The sequence below is a fragment of the Adiantum capillus-veneris genome, chromosome 2 (assembly GCF_014529385.1).
Source record: "Adiantum capillus-veneris isolate H3 chromosome 2, ASM1452938v2, whole genome shotgun sequence".
In the NCBI taxonomy this organism is placed as follows: domain Eukaryota; kingdom Viridiplantae; phylum Streptophyta; class Polypodiopsida; order Polypodiales; family Pteridaceae; genus Adiantum; species Adiantum capillus-veneris.
Window position 1 is genome coordinate 98,970,108 of NC_140932.1, and position 14,717 is coordinate 98,984,824.

The window sequence follows — 14,717 nt, forward strand, 5'->3', positions numbered from 1 at the left end:
ACCACTTTAGCAATTTTATAACAATCAGCACAAATCTAAAAACTTAGAGCAATTCTATATTAAACAACATAGAACAATAAATACATTAGCTTATAACGTTTGTTTTAGACATGCTCCAAAGTTGAAAAAGTACTCTTTTTTAAAACACCAGAAAAAAATATAGTTGTGACCTTCTATCATCTTCATTATATTACGCCTTCTTATCTCCTTGTTCCATATGTTTGATCATTAACAACAACATTGTTTATTTAACTCCGTTTAAATGACTTGTGATATAACAACTTCATAAGTGCTTTGATTTAAATAGAATTTATTTTCTTCTTTTAGAATGGATATGCCGATTCTAATTGATCTAATTTCAGATTGCAATGTATAAGTTCCAATATTGGCTTCGTCCAGAATTGGAAGAGCGAGTGTTGAGCCACTACATGCATGAATGGAGCGAGTTCATTGATGCATGAATGGAGCGAGTTCATTGCATGACTAGTTCAATAGCCAACCCCGTGGCATCCCCATTATATTACTTGGAACCCATTATCACGACTCACCCACCATCAACATAGCCTCATTGGCCACTTGCTCCACAAAACACAATTGTATGCTATTCATACAGATTGCACATGCACTCTGATTGCTTGAGAATATAGAACTAAATTACTCTAATGTGATCCCGATCCACCTTAAACTGACACAACAATTTGTTTCACGGTGCTTCCCTAACACCTTGATGAGCACATGTGCAAGACTACTAACATCTGTCTGATATAATCCAACGTTTTTACGTTCGTCCTCGCACTATAATTGCCTCGTTAATCGCATTCATATTGCATCGATGTGAACAAGCTAAATAGATTAGAGAACATGTTTAGATTTGTCCTTAGTTATTAAATTATATTAATTATTTGACTCATTGTGCATTATAAACAACAAACAGTTTCATCCATACGTATAGTTCCATTCTGAATTCATCGATGTGCTTCTTTCATAATTCTTAATCCAAACAATAGTCAAATTGTGTCGACGTAGCACTCTAGTTTACTTCATTGCCTATAGCAACGCCCTTCATTTTACAGCCTTCCTGAACCTTCACCTTGTATTACAGCGTTGTGCATGTGTCGAAGCAGTCATGAAAGCCATGACGAGACCTTGTCGATTATCGCCTCGCTCACTGCTGCATACTACCTCCACCTGCCTCAGCAAACCAGACCCCTCCACCTCGCCCACCAAGCCATCTGCCTACCAACAACAGGAACTTGACTTCTTCAAGGCTGCTGAGATTCTCTTCTCCGAGGAAAACCCGAAACGAAGGAAGAAGTTCGGGTAGTCTCCTTGCTTTCTTGTAATCCAGATCACATAGATATTGCAACACATTTCTTTTTCTGAAGGTGCGTGAACAGAGCTGTGTAATTGCAGTTTATCATCTTGGTTCTGGTATGATTGATGGTATCAGGGCCGAAATGTTGCCTAAGCTTGATTGTGTGCTATATATAGAGTTTGGCACCTCCCTTGATTTGTCCACGTGTCCTAGGGATAGGTGATTGGTAGTGAGGGCTGGTTTATGGCTTTTCTGGGCTGAGTGAGGCGGATTTCTACATCCCCGTCATGTGTGGTCATGTCCAATCTTGGCAAGCGGCTTGTGTCTGTGTAGTCTCTTGGAGACTTGGGTACTTTCTCCCTATCCTTGGTGTTTGCTCCTAGGTTGTGGGACTCATAGGAAGTTCACACGACCTACATGAGGACTTATATATGGGTTCCTACACACGAGGAACTAGTATGCAAACTGAAAAGGGCTCTGTATGGTTTGAGACAATCATCATGGCAGTGGTATAAGAAGTTTGACACTTTTATGCTGTCTCAAGGCTTTAAACGCAACCATGCAGATCATTGTTTGTATACGAAAAGGGATGAAGATGGTGGCCCTATCATACTTGTTCTCTATGTTGATGACATGTTGCTTGCCGGGAAACATAAGATTAGTCTTGATGCTCTGAAGCATAAGTTAAATTCAACACTTGCTATGAAGGATTTGGGTGATGCAGAGCATATTTTGGGCATGCGTGTTAAAAGAGATAGAAAGCTGAAATTGCTATTTTTATCTTAAGAAAAGTACTTGACAGGTTTAATATGGCTGATGCTAAGCCTCTTGGAGTACCTTTACCTCTATACACCAAGCTTAGCAAAGCAGATTATACACCAAGCTTAGCAAAGCAGATTGCCCAAAGGATGAGGTGGCATTAAAAGCAATGAAGGGGATCCTTATGCATCAACTTGTGGTTCTCTTATGTATGCTATGGTTGCCAATCGTCCCGACATTGCTTATGCACTGGGAGTTGTTAGTCGATACATGTCGAATACTGGCAAAGCATATTGGGAAGCTGTCCAATGCATTCTGAATTATTTGAAAGGTACACAATCAAAGTGTATTTGTTATGGCAAAAGTGACTTAAAGTTGTAGGCATATTGTGACGCAGATATGGCAGGTGACATGGATACCAGGAAATCTACCAGTGGATATGTATTTGCTATTGTTGGTGGTACAGTCTCTTGGTGTTCTAGGTTGCAGAAAATCGTGGCATTGAGTATTACTGAGACTGAATTTAAAGGAGGCTATTTGGGCAGATGTCACAAACTACTGACGTGTCAAAGCCCTAACGAAGAGAGCCAACTTGCAGATGTCGGTCGAGGGGCCTAAACCCTAAGAAGAACAAGTAAACAGAAGAAGAAGTCCTACCAACTTACGGTGTCACAAAGTGATGACGTAGCTATCGACAGTAGAAACCCTAATTTTTGCCAAAAACCCTAATTTTTGGAAACACTAGCCCTAACTGCTGGCTGAAACCCTAAAGTGGCTGGAAACCCTAATCAGGCGGCAAATGCCACGTGGCAGCAGTGTACGGATTTTTCGGATTTTACGGAGGTGGAAAAGCCCAGCTAGCGACGCTATTTTCTTGCTTTTTCTCCTCCTAGCGACGCAATGTTGAGCTTTTGGCTACGCAAGGAATTGGAGAGAGAGAGAGAGCTGATTTGCTTTATTAATGGCTCTCTCTTGAGAGAGAGAGAGGATTTTGCTTTTGAATTGAAAGCTTTTGGGGCTCTGCTTTTGGGCATCCCTTGTAATCTTTATATACGCGGTGAGGGTCTCACTTTCAGAGCATCTGGATGCAGAGTTTGAGAGTGAAACCCTAACCGCTCTTTGTACTCGGACATTGATTTTAATACAAAAAGAAATACCGAAAGGGGAGCTAGTCTTTGGGGCCAATATCTCTAGGGACGGAACTCCGCCGGGCTAGTGCATATCTATTGTGATCTGTGAATTGTTTTGAAGTGGTTATTTGGTGCTGTTGCGATTGATTCTTGACTTGGAGTGTCGAAGTCTGTTACAGTGGTATCAGAGCACGACCGATTTCTCTTCTACGAGAAATCCGATCCCCAATTTTTTTTCCGCGGCACCTATGGCTTCACGCAAGGATCAGTCGACTTCCTCTGCATCTGGAGATGCGGACAGGGATTACAACGAAGATTCCGGTAGAGAGTATGGCCCGCCTCGGCCTACTCAGGCGGAGCAAAGAGAGATGAAGCGTCGTCAATTGATTGGCGATGCAACAAAGATGATGCTCAGTTTTGCGAAGGATCCGAAATTGGCAAAATATATGAGCGAGACTTCTTTTCAGGAAGTGCATGCGCAGTGTCAGAAAACCACTATGCCATCCCTGAAACCCGCTCTCAAGAAACCTTCTGATCACAAACAGTATTTAGAGAAGGAATTATAAGAGGTGGTTGATGCACGGATTGCTTAGCTTTTTGACGCGCAAAAGAAAGCCAAAAAGCACGGCAAAAAGCAGAAGAAAAGCACTGACTTCCCGGGATATTTGGGTCGTCAGTCGACATTTGACAAAGCAAAGAAACAGAAGAAGAGTGTTCACTTTGAAGGAGTACCCAGTTCTTCTTCTTCTTCTTCTTCTGACAGTTCTTCTAGCTCTTCAGATTCAAGCGAAGAAGACAAAAAAGGTAAAAAGCGAAGCAAGAAACAACGCTTCGGAAAGGACAAGAAAAAGGCAAAGAAGGCTAAATCTTGCTTAGAGACTGACAGTTCTACTGAGGACTCGTCTACAGACAGCTCAAATTCCGATGACGGAAACTTTTATGCGAACAAGAAGAATTTTTACAAAGCCAACCAGTATGACTTTCTCGAAGATAAAAGCAAGAAAGTCAGAGAGTTTAAGGAAGGTGGCCACTCGATCAAGTTTGATACATTTTAAGGATACTCCGATGCTTCGAAGGCTGTCTTTTATACAGCAGTTTGACATCGCTTTCGCAGGAGGACGCTACTCAGAGCACTCCAAGATTCGGAGAGCTGCCTCTTACTATAAGGGGAATGCTCGTACTTGGTGGTCCACGCTTCTTTTAAACAAGACTGCGCCAGTTAAAATGGTTGAAATTTAAGAAGCTTTTTATTTCTTCTTGGTTGACGCAAGAGTATGAACGAGATATATGAGTTGCTTGGAACCATCTTCGGATGACCAAGAAAGATACACGAGTTTTCCCCAAAACGTGCGATCTCTCTCTCTCTCTCTCTCTCTCTCTCTCTCTCTGTGATTTCAATCCCTAACGCTTCTGCCTTCTTACATCTGTGCTTGGCTCTACTCAGCCCAATCCTGCACTCCTTCACCGCGCGCATCTCCCGGTAGCTTCTGCTTCGCGCTTTCAATTTAGCCTCATTGTACTTATGCTATTTTTTCATTCGTCAAAGTCGCTTTTTGAGCCCGATAGTCCACGGCGTTGTTATTGTGGACCCAAGGGATTCCTAGGAGGACATGACACCCTTTTAAAGGCATGATATAAAATTCCTCGTGTCCTAAATACCCCTGACAATGCGAACGAAGTTTGCCAATGACAGGTGTAATGGCAACATCCCGTCCGGGTGCCGCTAGATTTGCCTCCGTGTGTGGCCTTAGCCTATCGACCGTAATTCCAAGTCCAGTTGCCAACGAAGTTGGCCTTGGCTCCTCCATCAAAGAAAATGAGGGCTTCCTGATCTTTCACTTTTCCCCATGCGCGGCAAAGTTTTGTGCTCGAAAGCCAAGATCGATTCTTTGTGATTGATTGAATCTGCAACGAGGTTTGCTTTGCTAGAGAAAGTATCTGTAACTAAGTCAGACTTTGTAAATAATTAATTTATTTACGAGAAAAGAATTATCTAATTAGTTGTGTGCACACCAGAATAGACCTAGCAGTTCTAAGGCCTCAGGTGAGCCTAAATGCGGGCTAGAACACCTCAGAGGGACCTTAACAGAAATTACCCTGAAGCCCTAGTGATTGGGAAATCGGGTCTTCAGAAAGGGGTAAGCAGTAGCCTCAGATTTTAGGCTCAAGAAAAATACGCGCGTCAGTACAAGCACATGAATGAGATGGGGTCCTTAGAACAGTGACCCTAAGGCTTTATTAGCCTTAGGGTAAGTTTCGTTAAATTAAATTTAACGGTCCGTGCCCGGGCAGGCGGCCGGACAAGTGTGAACAGGTAAAGGCGGTGCAGTGCAAGTGCGGCATTGCGCCGGCAGACCTTTGGTGTTCTCATAAAAGAATCATTGGTAGCATTTGTTAGTTAGTTGCACATTTTTAATTAATGAGCTAGAAGTTTTTAAAGTCAAAAGTTGAATGGTTTTTAAGTTTTTAAAGTAAGTGTGCCAAGTGGCACACTTACCAATGCAAACTAACTCTCTCTCACTCTCACTCACCCTCTCTCTCTTCCTAGCACCCCCTCTCCCTGATGGCTATTTAGGAGTCCCCCCTCCCCCATTTTTCAGGGCTGGCAGTGCACCTACCCCCCCTAATGTGAGCGTGCTCTACGCGGTGGAGCCCTCCATTGAAGCTTGAGAGCAGCCCCTTGCGACATATGTGGTAGCCTTGTGCTCCCATTGTCAAGAACAAGGGATCTCACAGTCATAGACACCTTCTGGTGAAGTTTCATCGCGAGAAGCTGCCGTAGACGCTCTCTTAGCAGAGTGCGGTTGCTGTAATTCTCTGTTTTCAGCCCCTAATCACCTCGATTAGGGCTGTTTTCAGCAGATCAGCCATAGAAATTCTCTTCTCTCTCCTTATCCTAAGTCTACATCAAGTTTGGCGCGATTCCATCGCGAAAAAGACCTCTGTTTCGGCATAGGGGTGTGCACAGGTAAGAATTTCAGGTTATGTGCAGAAAATTACAGCAAGCATGTGCGTGTGCATTTTGCTTGTTTCTCTTTTGTGTTCGATGCATGAATGAATGAGCATGAAGGCAACACATAACGGAAGATGGACTCTCCTCTGTGAGAGCTTCCGATGAGCTGTTTTGGAAGATAGACTCTCTTTTCGAGAGCTTCCAACCAGTCTCGCAAAAGATGGGAAATCCCCTAAGCAGAAAGAAAGTGGAAACACTTTCTCAGTCAGTAGTCAGAACAGAACAGAAGAAAGAATAGAGGACGGACGTATGCCCCGTTCCTGTGCTTGTAAAGATTCTCCCTTAGTAATAAAGATATTCTCTTTATGGGGGGGGGGGGGGGGGGGGGGGAGCCCATCTTCTGGTCCCCAATGAAGTGTCAAGTTTTCTCGCTCCCTCTAATTCTCTTGAGTATTTGAAGTGCAATTAAACGTCAGTTTACGCTTCCGTAGTTTGGTGACAGTGGTATCAGAGCAAGGTCCTCTCTCTCTTCCTGAAGGGATTGACGACTCTTGGCAGACTGCAGAAATGGGAGGACGCGAGATAGAGTTCTTTCTCCTTCAACAGCAGGTGGAAGAGTTGGAGAAAGCTCTCTCCCATCCAGAAGTCCAAAAGATTCTCCATACTCTTGAAAAAGGGAAGGAGAAAATGCCAATGGGGTCGGGAGAAATTCCGCAGAACCCAAAGGCGCCACAACCAAGAAAAGATCCTTTGATTGGAACTTCCCGCATGCACGAGAGGCAGAAAAAATCTCCAGAACTTCATGTGCGGTTTAATCCAAAAGTTCAAGAGCAGGATCCCCCTGATTCCCCTCAGTTCTCTTTCATGAAGGATCTGGAAGACATAGTTTCTCCGGAAGACATGTTTCTCGACGATCCATCGCAGCAAGAAGTACATTCAAGGGAAAGGACTCGTGTCCCCAAGGAGTCTAAGCATAGAAAGAAGGAGCACCATAAGAAGAAGCACCACAGGCAGAAAACACTCAAGTCGGGAGATAGAGATGTGAAATTCGACACCTACAATGGACGGCGTGATAATGACAAAGCTTTGGCTTTCATCCGCCAATTTGAAGTTGCATTTGTTGAAGGGAATTTTAAAGAAAGATCCAAGCTTCGCCATGTCAGTTTGTACCTGAAAGGCACCGCCAGCAATTGGTGGTTAACCCTTATCCTGGAAGATCGCAAACCCCAAGATTGGACCGCTTTCAAGAAGGAGTTCTACGCACAGTTCCTTCCTCCAGACTATGAGGAAGAGGTAAAGAAAGAATGGGATCGACTTTCACAGTCAGAGAACGAAACTGTTCCATGCTATGTGGATAGGTTTTGGGACGTTCTCTTGAAAGTCACTCCATTCAAGAAGATTGACGATTCGGAGAAGATGCGCAAGTTTGAAGCAGGTTTGCATGAAGCCTTGCAAAAGGCTATGAAGCTTTACCCTCGAGGTAACTTGCAGATACTTATGGAATCAGTCCGCATAGCTGATGGAATACATGACAAGGGTACTCCCAGGAAGATGGAGCAAAGCACTTACCATGCTAAGCAGAAGGCTCTCCATGAGCAGCCTACCTCTTCTACTTCTTCTCAAAAGAAGAAAAGAACCGCCTCCAAAGCAGAAGCAAAGCCAAATCAGCCCAAGAAAGGGAGATATCTCTCTCCTGCTGAGTTGCGGACCTATATTAGTGAAGGAAGATGCTTCAAGTGCGGACAAGTTGGTCATATGAAGGGTGACTGTCCAACCAAACCTCCACAACCACCCTCTTCCAATGCAGTCCCAGATGTACAGGGAAATACAACCAAGGATGGAAAAGAAAGAGCTCTTCTCAAAGCATGGGGTAGTATCAACAACCAGCGGGCTCTTATTTTGTTTGACCCTGGTAGTACAGACAACTTCATCTCTACCAAGCTAGCTGACGACCTGAACTTGCAGCCCAATCGTTTTGGAGTCTCTATTCAAGCGCAATCTGCTTTCAAAGGGCAGAACTCAAACTCTACTCCAATCATAGGGAAGTTGAATCTAAAGGTCGACGACTACAAGGATCAAGAGTCTTTCTTACTAGCTTCACTTGAAGGATGCGATGTTATCTTGGGAATGCCTTGGCACTACAAGATGCATCCCATTCCTGACTATGTTCAGAAAACCTTATCTCAACAATGAAGATCTTGTCAAGGACTCTGAAGCACTCTCTTTGGAAAAGATTCTTTATGATGGTACATGAATATACCATCATCCTGGGAGAGGGCTAATGATAGCCGTTTTTTCGGCTCTCTGTGATTGTCATAGTGAGTTATCCCCCCCTATCAAATCACTCAAACACTGTGGTTACCCTCACCCTTTCACTGTATATAGGCGCGTGTGAGTTAGGGGACTTTTCCCATATCTCCTTACTGAAATAAAAAACCCTCAATTAGCTACTCATTGGGCTAGTTGAGGAAGTTCTCCAAATCAGCCCCCTTATCGAGTTAGTCTAATGCAGCAAGAGGAAATTCTCAAGCAGGTTAACGAACTTTTGGAGAAGGGCTTAATAAGGCCTAGTACTTCTCCATATTGTTCACCTGTCTTGCTAGTACAGAAAAAGGATGGCACATTCCGCATGTGCATAGACTATAGATCTCTAAACAAGATCACAATCAAGAATCGATTTCCAATCCCTCGGATTGACGACATTCTTGATAAGTTACAAGGAGCCAGTGTCTTTAGTCGTATAGACTTGAAGAGCGGTTATCATCAAATCCGCATAGCTCCTCAGGATGTGCATAAGACTTCATTTAGAACAACCTTCGGGTTGTATGAATTTCTAGTGATGCCTTTTGGGCTCACTAATGCACCAGCTACATTCAATAGAATGATGGATAGAATCTTCCACTCATACAGAAGCTTTACAGGCGTTTTCTTTGATGACGTCTTAATCTTCTCAGAGACGGAAGACGAACACTATAAGCATCTCGCCTTAGTGTTTGAAGAATTACGCAAGAACAAATTATTTGTGAATGCTAAGAAGAGTGAGTTCTTTCTAAAAGAAATCCACTATTTGGGCCATATAGTATCTCACAACCAGGTGAGAATGGACCCTGATAAGATTCAAGCAGTTGTAGAATGGCCTACGTCAACTACAGTACATGATGTACGAAGTTTCCTTGGCCTCTGTTCTTATTATCGGCGTTTCATTCGAGCTTTTGCCGCGATAGCAGGTCCCCTCCATGACCTGACAAAGAAGCGGATTCCATTCCATTGGGGGTCTGGACAAAAACAAGCTTTCGAAAAGCTTAAGTATCTACTCAGTCACGGACCTGTTCTCACCGTCCCTGATCTTCGCAAACCTTTCGAGGTATACTGCGATGCATCTGGAGATTGTGTAGGAGCAGTTTTGAACCAAGAGGGTCACGCGATAGCCTATGAAAGTCGGCGCCTTAAAGATGCAGAGTTGCATGCCTCCATATACGAAAAAGAGCTAATGGCAGTAATTCATGCTCTTTCCATTTGGAAACACTATCTATTAGGAGCTGATTTTATTATCAAGACAGATCATCAAAGTCTTCGCTACTTTCTCACACAGAGAAAGTTATCAGAAAAGCAGATGAGATGGGCCAACTTTCTTTCAATGTTTCATTTTCAGATTTTACACACTTCTGGAACAAAGAATGCAGTTGCAGATGCTCTCTCCAGGCGTCCAAAGATCAATGCACTAACAACAATTTATCATGAGGAACTAGAATCTCTCAGCGAGATGTATCCTCAAGATCCAGACTTCGCCACAATTTGGGCAGATCTTCAAGCTGGTCACTCAAAGCCACCTTATTCTATCAGGGATAATACACTCTATCGTCAACAAGCAATATGCATAGCTCAGCCCTTACGACAAAAGGTGATGGATGAAGTACATAATTCTCCTTATGCCGGGCATCGGGGAATTGCTTCCACCACTAGTGCCCTCGAAAGGTATTTCTTTTGGCCAACACTCTGTGCGGACATTGAAAAATATGTACGTGAGTGTTTAGTCTGCCAAAAGGTAAAGTATGACAGACATAAAGTTTATGGCAAGCTTCAACCGCTCCCTGTGCCTAACACGCCATGGGAAAGTATTGCCATGGATTTTATTACGGATCTTCCTCGATCCAAGAATGGAAATGATGCAATCTGGACTATAGTAGACAGATTCAGTAAGCAAGCCCATTTCCTTCCAGTAAAGAAGACGATCAAAGCTGATCACATGGCTAGAATATTTCTAGCTCAGATTTTTAAACACCATGGATTGCCAAAGACTATTGTCAGTGATAGAGATCCCCGCATGACTAGTCTGTTTTGGCAGGCATTGTTTGAAAACTTGGGAACTAAGCTTGATTTTTCATCAGCTTATCATCCTCAAACAGATGGTCAAAGCGAAATCGCTAATGCCACTGTTTTAGATCTCCTCAAGTGCTATGTTTCGGAAGGACAATCCCAATGGGAACAGTACTTACCAATAGTTGAGTTTGCGTATAATAATACCATACATTCCTCAATTGGTAAAGCCCCCTTCGAAATTATTTACGGGAAGCCACTCTTACTTCCTATTATGGTGACCAAAGAAAACATCTTCGCCGATATTGCCCATCAACAAGTAAAGCAAGCGATTCTTCGTACTCAAGAGCAACAAAAGAGAAAAGCAGACAAGCACAAAAGGAATCTCAATCTTGAAAAAGGACAATATGTCCTGCTTCGGTTTGAGAAAGCTAGATTGAAAAAGCGGGTCGGCAAAGGGAAAGTTGTCAAACTTTCCCATAGATTTAACGGCCCTTTCAAAATTACAGATAAAGTCAATGATGCGACTTTCAGATTGGATTTGCCTTCTAACTGGCGCATCCACAATGCTTTTCATGTCAGTCTCCTCCGACCATATGTTGGACCTCCTCCAGTGGCGCCCGTACAAGAAGATCCTCCAGAAGTCGAAGAGACTGAGGAAATCCTTCAACCTGAACAGATAATACACCACTCGGAGAGACAACTCAAGTCGGGGAGTCTACATCGAAAGTATTTAGTTAAGTTCAAGAATTACACTCCTTTAGATGCAAAGTGGATGACTGAGTCCGATCTCAAGGACTACCCTGACATCTTGCACAGTTATGTTGACGCTCTACAGTTGAGGTCAACTGTTTAGAACCAAGAGGGATGTAACTAAGTCAGACTTTGTAAATAATTAATTTATTTACGAGAAAAGAATTATCTAATTAGTTGTGTGCACACCAGAATAGACCTAGCAGTTCTAAGGCCTCAGGTGAGTCTAAATGCGGGCTAGAACACCTCAGAGGGACCTTAGCAGAAATTACCCTGAAGCCCTAGTGATTGGGAAATCGGGTCTTCAGAAAGGGGTAAGCAGTAGCCTCAGATTTTAGGCTCAGGAAAAATACGCGCGTCAGTACAAGCACATGAATGAGATGGGGTCCTTAGAACAGTGACCCTAAGGCTTTATTAGCCTTGGGGTAAGTTTCGTTAAATTAAATTTAACGGTCCGTGCCCGGGCAGGCGGCCGGACAAGTGTGAACAGGTAAAGGCGGTGCAGTGCAAGTGCGGCATTGCGCCGGCAGACCTTTGGTGTTCTCATAAAAGAATCATTGGTAGCATTTGTTAGTTAGTTGCACATTTTTAATTAATGAGCTAGAAGTTTTTAAAGTCAAAAGTTGAATGGTTTTTAAGTTTTTAAAGTAAGTGTGCCAAGTGGCACACTTACCAATGCAAACTAACTCTCTCTCACTCTCACTCTCACCCTCTCTCTTCCTAGCGCCCCCTCTCCCTGATGGCTATTTAGGAGCCTCCCCTCCCCCATTTTTCAGGGCTGGCAGTGCACCTACCCCCCCTAATGTGAGCGTGCTCTACGCGGTGGAGCCCTCCATTGAAGCTTGAGAGCAGCCCCTTGCGACATATGTGGTAGCCTTGTGCTCCCATTGTCAAGAACAAGGGATCTCACAGTCATAGACACCTTCTGGTGAAGTTTCATCGCGAGAAGCTGCCGTAGACGCTCTCTTAGCAGAGTGCGGTTGCTGTAATTCTCTGTTTTCAGCCCCTAATCACCTCGATTAGGGCTGTTTTCAGCAGATCAGCCATAAAAATTCTCTTCTCTCTCCTTATCCTAAGTCTACATCAAGTTTGGCGCGATTCTATCACAAAGAAGACCTCTGTTTCAGCATAGGGGTGTGCACAGGTAAGAATTTCAGGTTATGTGCAGAAAATTACAGCAAGCATGTGCGTGTGCATTTTGCTTGTTTCTCTTTTGTGTTCGATGCATGAATGAATGAGCATGAAGGCAACACATAACGGAAGATGGACTCTCCTCTGTGAGAGCTTCCGATGAGCTGTTTTGGAAGATAGACTCTCTTTTCGAGAGCTTCCAACCAGTCTCGCAAAAGATGGGAAATCCCCTAAGCAGAAAGAAAGTGGAAACACTTTCTCAGTCAATAGTCAGAACAGAACAGAAGAAAGAATAGAGGACGGGCGTATCCCCCGTTCCTGTGCTTGTAAAGATTCTCCCTTAGTAATAAAGATATTCTCTTTATGGGGGGGGGGGGGGGGGGGAGCCCATCTTCTGGTCCCCAATGAAGTGTCAAGTTTTCTCGCTCCCTCTAATTCTCTTGAGTATTTGAAGTGCAATTAAACGTCAGTTTACGCTTCCGTATTTTTGTGACAGTATCAACTAACACATCATCCTTGTGAACAATCACATCATCTCATCATGCTTGTGAGAAATCACATCTTGATCATGCAAATCATCATGCTTGTGAGAAATCACAACGTGGTCATCATGCAAATCATCATGCTTATCATCATGCAAATCCTGTGTGTGATGCTTTGGAGAAGCAGAGACTGAGAGAGTCTCCTTTTCCCGAATCTCTTGCATCTGTGCAAAGTTGCAAACTGCGACTGCACAATAGAAAAGAGTTGCAAGAACTCTTTCATGTGTTGGTCGCTCTTTTCTTTTCTTGCTTTGTTCTCGCGATCAAATTTGACTTGTCTTTGCAAGCGTGCTTGCTCGTGCTCACGCTCTATGGCTTCCATGCTTGCTTCGTATTCACGATCTATGGCTGCCCTTCTTTTTGCGGATTCACGATCTATGGCTGCCATACTTTTTGCGTTTCTTGCCTTGCGTTCTAACTCCGTGTCCATCATCCTCTTGTCGAAAGCCTCCATAGGAGTTAGTGCAATCCTTGTCATAGATGGGGAAGGGGGAGGGTCGAAAAAACCTCTTGGTGGGGAAAATTCTTCTTCACCTCTCTCATGGTCATCACCTCCAAGCGAAGTATCCATTCCGCTTCGAGTGATGACCATCCACTGAAGTCTTGGGTTCTTGTGGTCTTGGGTTCTTAAGTACACGAGGAACTTGGGTTCTTGGGTTCTTGGTTCTTGAGGTTCTTGAGTTCTTGAGGTTCTTGGGTTCTTCTTTCGCTTGCAATCTGTGTTAGAGAAGGATGTTCTCTTCACCCGAGTTCTGCTCTTTTCTGCGGGCGCACCCCTTGGCGGCCTTGCGCTCACACCAAGGTTGCTTTTTCCCACCTCACGTCAATTGGCCGGCAGCTAAGTGCACGGTCCGCTCTCAATGAGTGAAAAGAGGCACAAGGGGAGGCTGGACAAGCCCTTCTTTCTTGGGTTTCCTGTCACTCTTCAAAACACGATCAGGAATCGACACGCCCAAGAAGTCTTGGGTTACGTGCGACCGCAACAAGCAAAAAAAAATTCTTGGTTCTTGTGGTTCTTTCCTTGAGTGATACAGAACACTGCCAAAGCTCTCATACCAATGTAGGTGCAGCGGAATGAATGTTGAACTTTGCTCAAGGTGAGTGCTCCGAACTATGCTCAAGGTTCCTTTTACTTACGAAAGGGAGAGCCTTCCGTTCCTTTAGTGAGAGAGTGCAATGGACACACACAAAGTGAATGGACAGTGTGAATGAAGGTGCTGAGACTGAGAGATAAGAGAGAGAAGAATACGTTACCAGAATGTTGTCAAACCCTCCTCCGAAGGCCCCACTCTCTATGGCGAGAGTGGTCTACTTATGATTGCACAAATCTCTACAATGCTTGGACTTGCCGACGATGTCGACGACGATGAGGTCGACGATGATGAGGACGATGACGGGCTGAAATCTGTAAATCTTTATCTGCTGAATTCTGATTCTATGTCGATGACGACGATGCAACGACGACGCGCTGAAAACGTAGATGCGGAAATCTACTTTTTCCGGGCTGAAATTGCAAACCTTGATGAATCTCACCGTGCGGCGAGGATCTGCTGTAGGAAGGTGAGATCTACGAGGTTCGGGACTTGTTCTGCTGTCTCTAAAGGCTGAAAACTGAAAACGCTGGTCCTAGGGCTGATTCCGTCGCGAAGATTTGCAAAAACGCTAGGGCTGAAAAACTTTGTGCTGTGGTGGAAATCTGCTAACTGCTGCAGAAACTGCTAACGCTAGGGGATCTGTTGTCTTGTGGTCGTTGGGGCTGCTCTGCAATGCAAAAACGTTGGCTGATCTGGTAAAAAAACGCCAACCTTCTGTTGTGA

At 44.0% G+C, this 14,717-nt stretch overlaps 1 protein-coding gene across 1 annotated transcript in view; it reads left to right on the forward strand.

Annotated features, from left to right (window-relative positions):
• Positions 1-1,039: 1,039 nt before the first annotated feature.
• The window catches only part of LOC147463273 (uncharacterized), a 41,076-nt gene continuing 27,398 nt past the window's right edge, over positions 1,040-14,717 (forward strand). Inside the window, exon 1 of the mRNA XM_086487867.1 lies at positions 1,040-1,320. Coding sequence (XP_086343993.1) covers positions 1,127-1,320 — 194 coding nt within the window. The 5' untranslated portion in view covers positions 1,040-1,126. The remainder of the gene's footprint in view (positions 1,321-14,717) is intronic.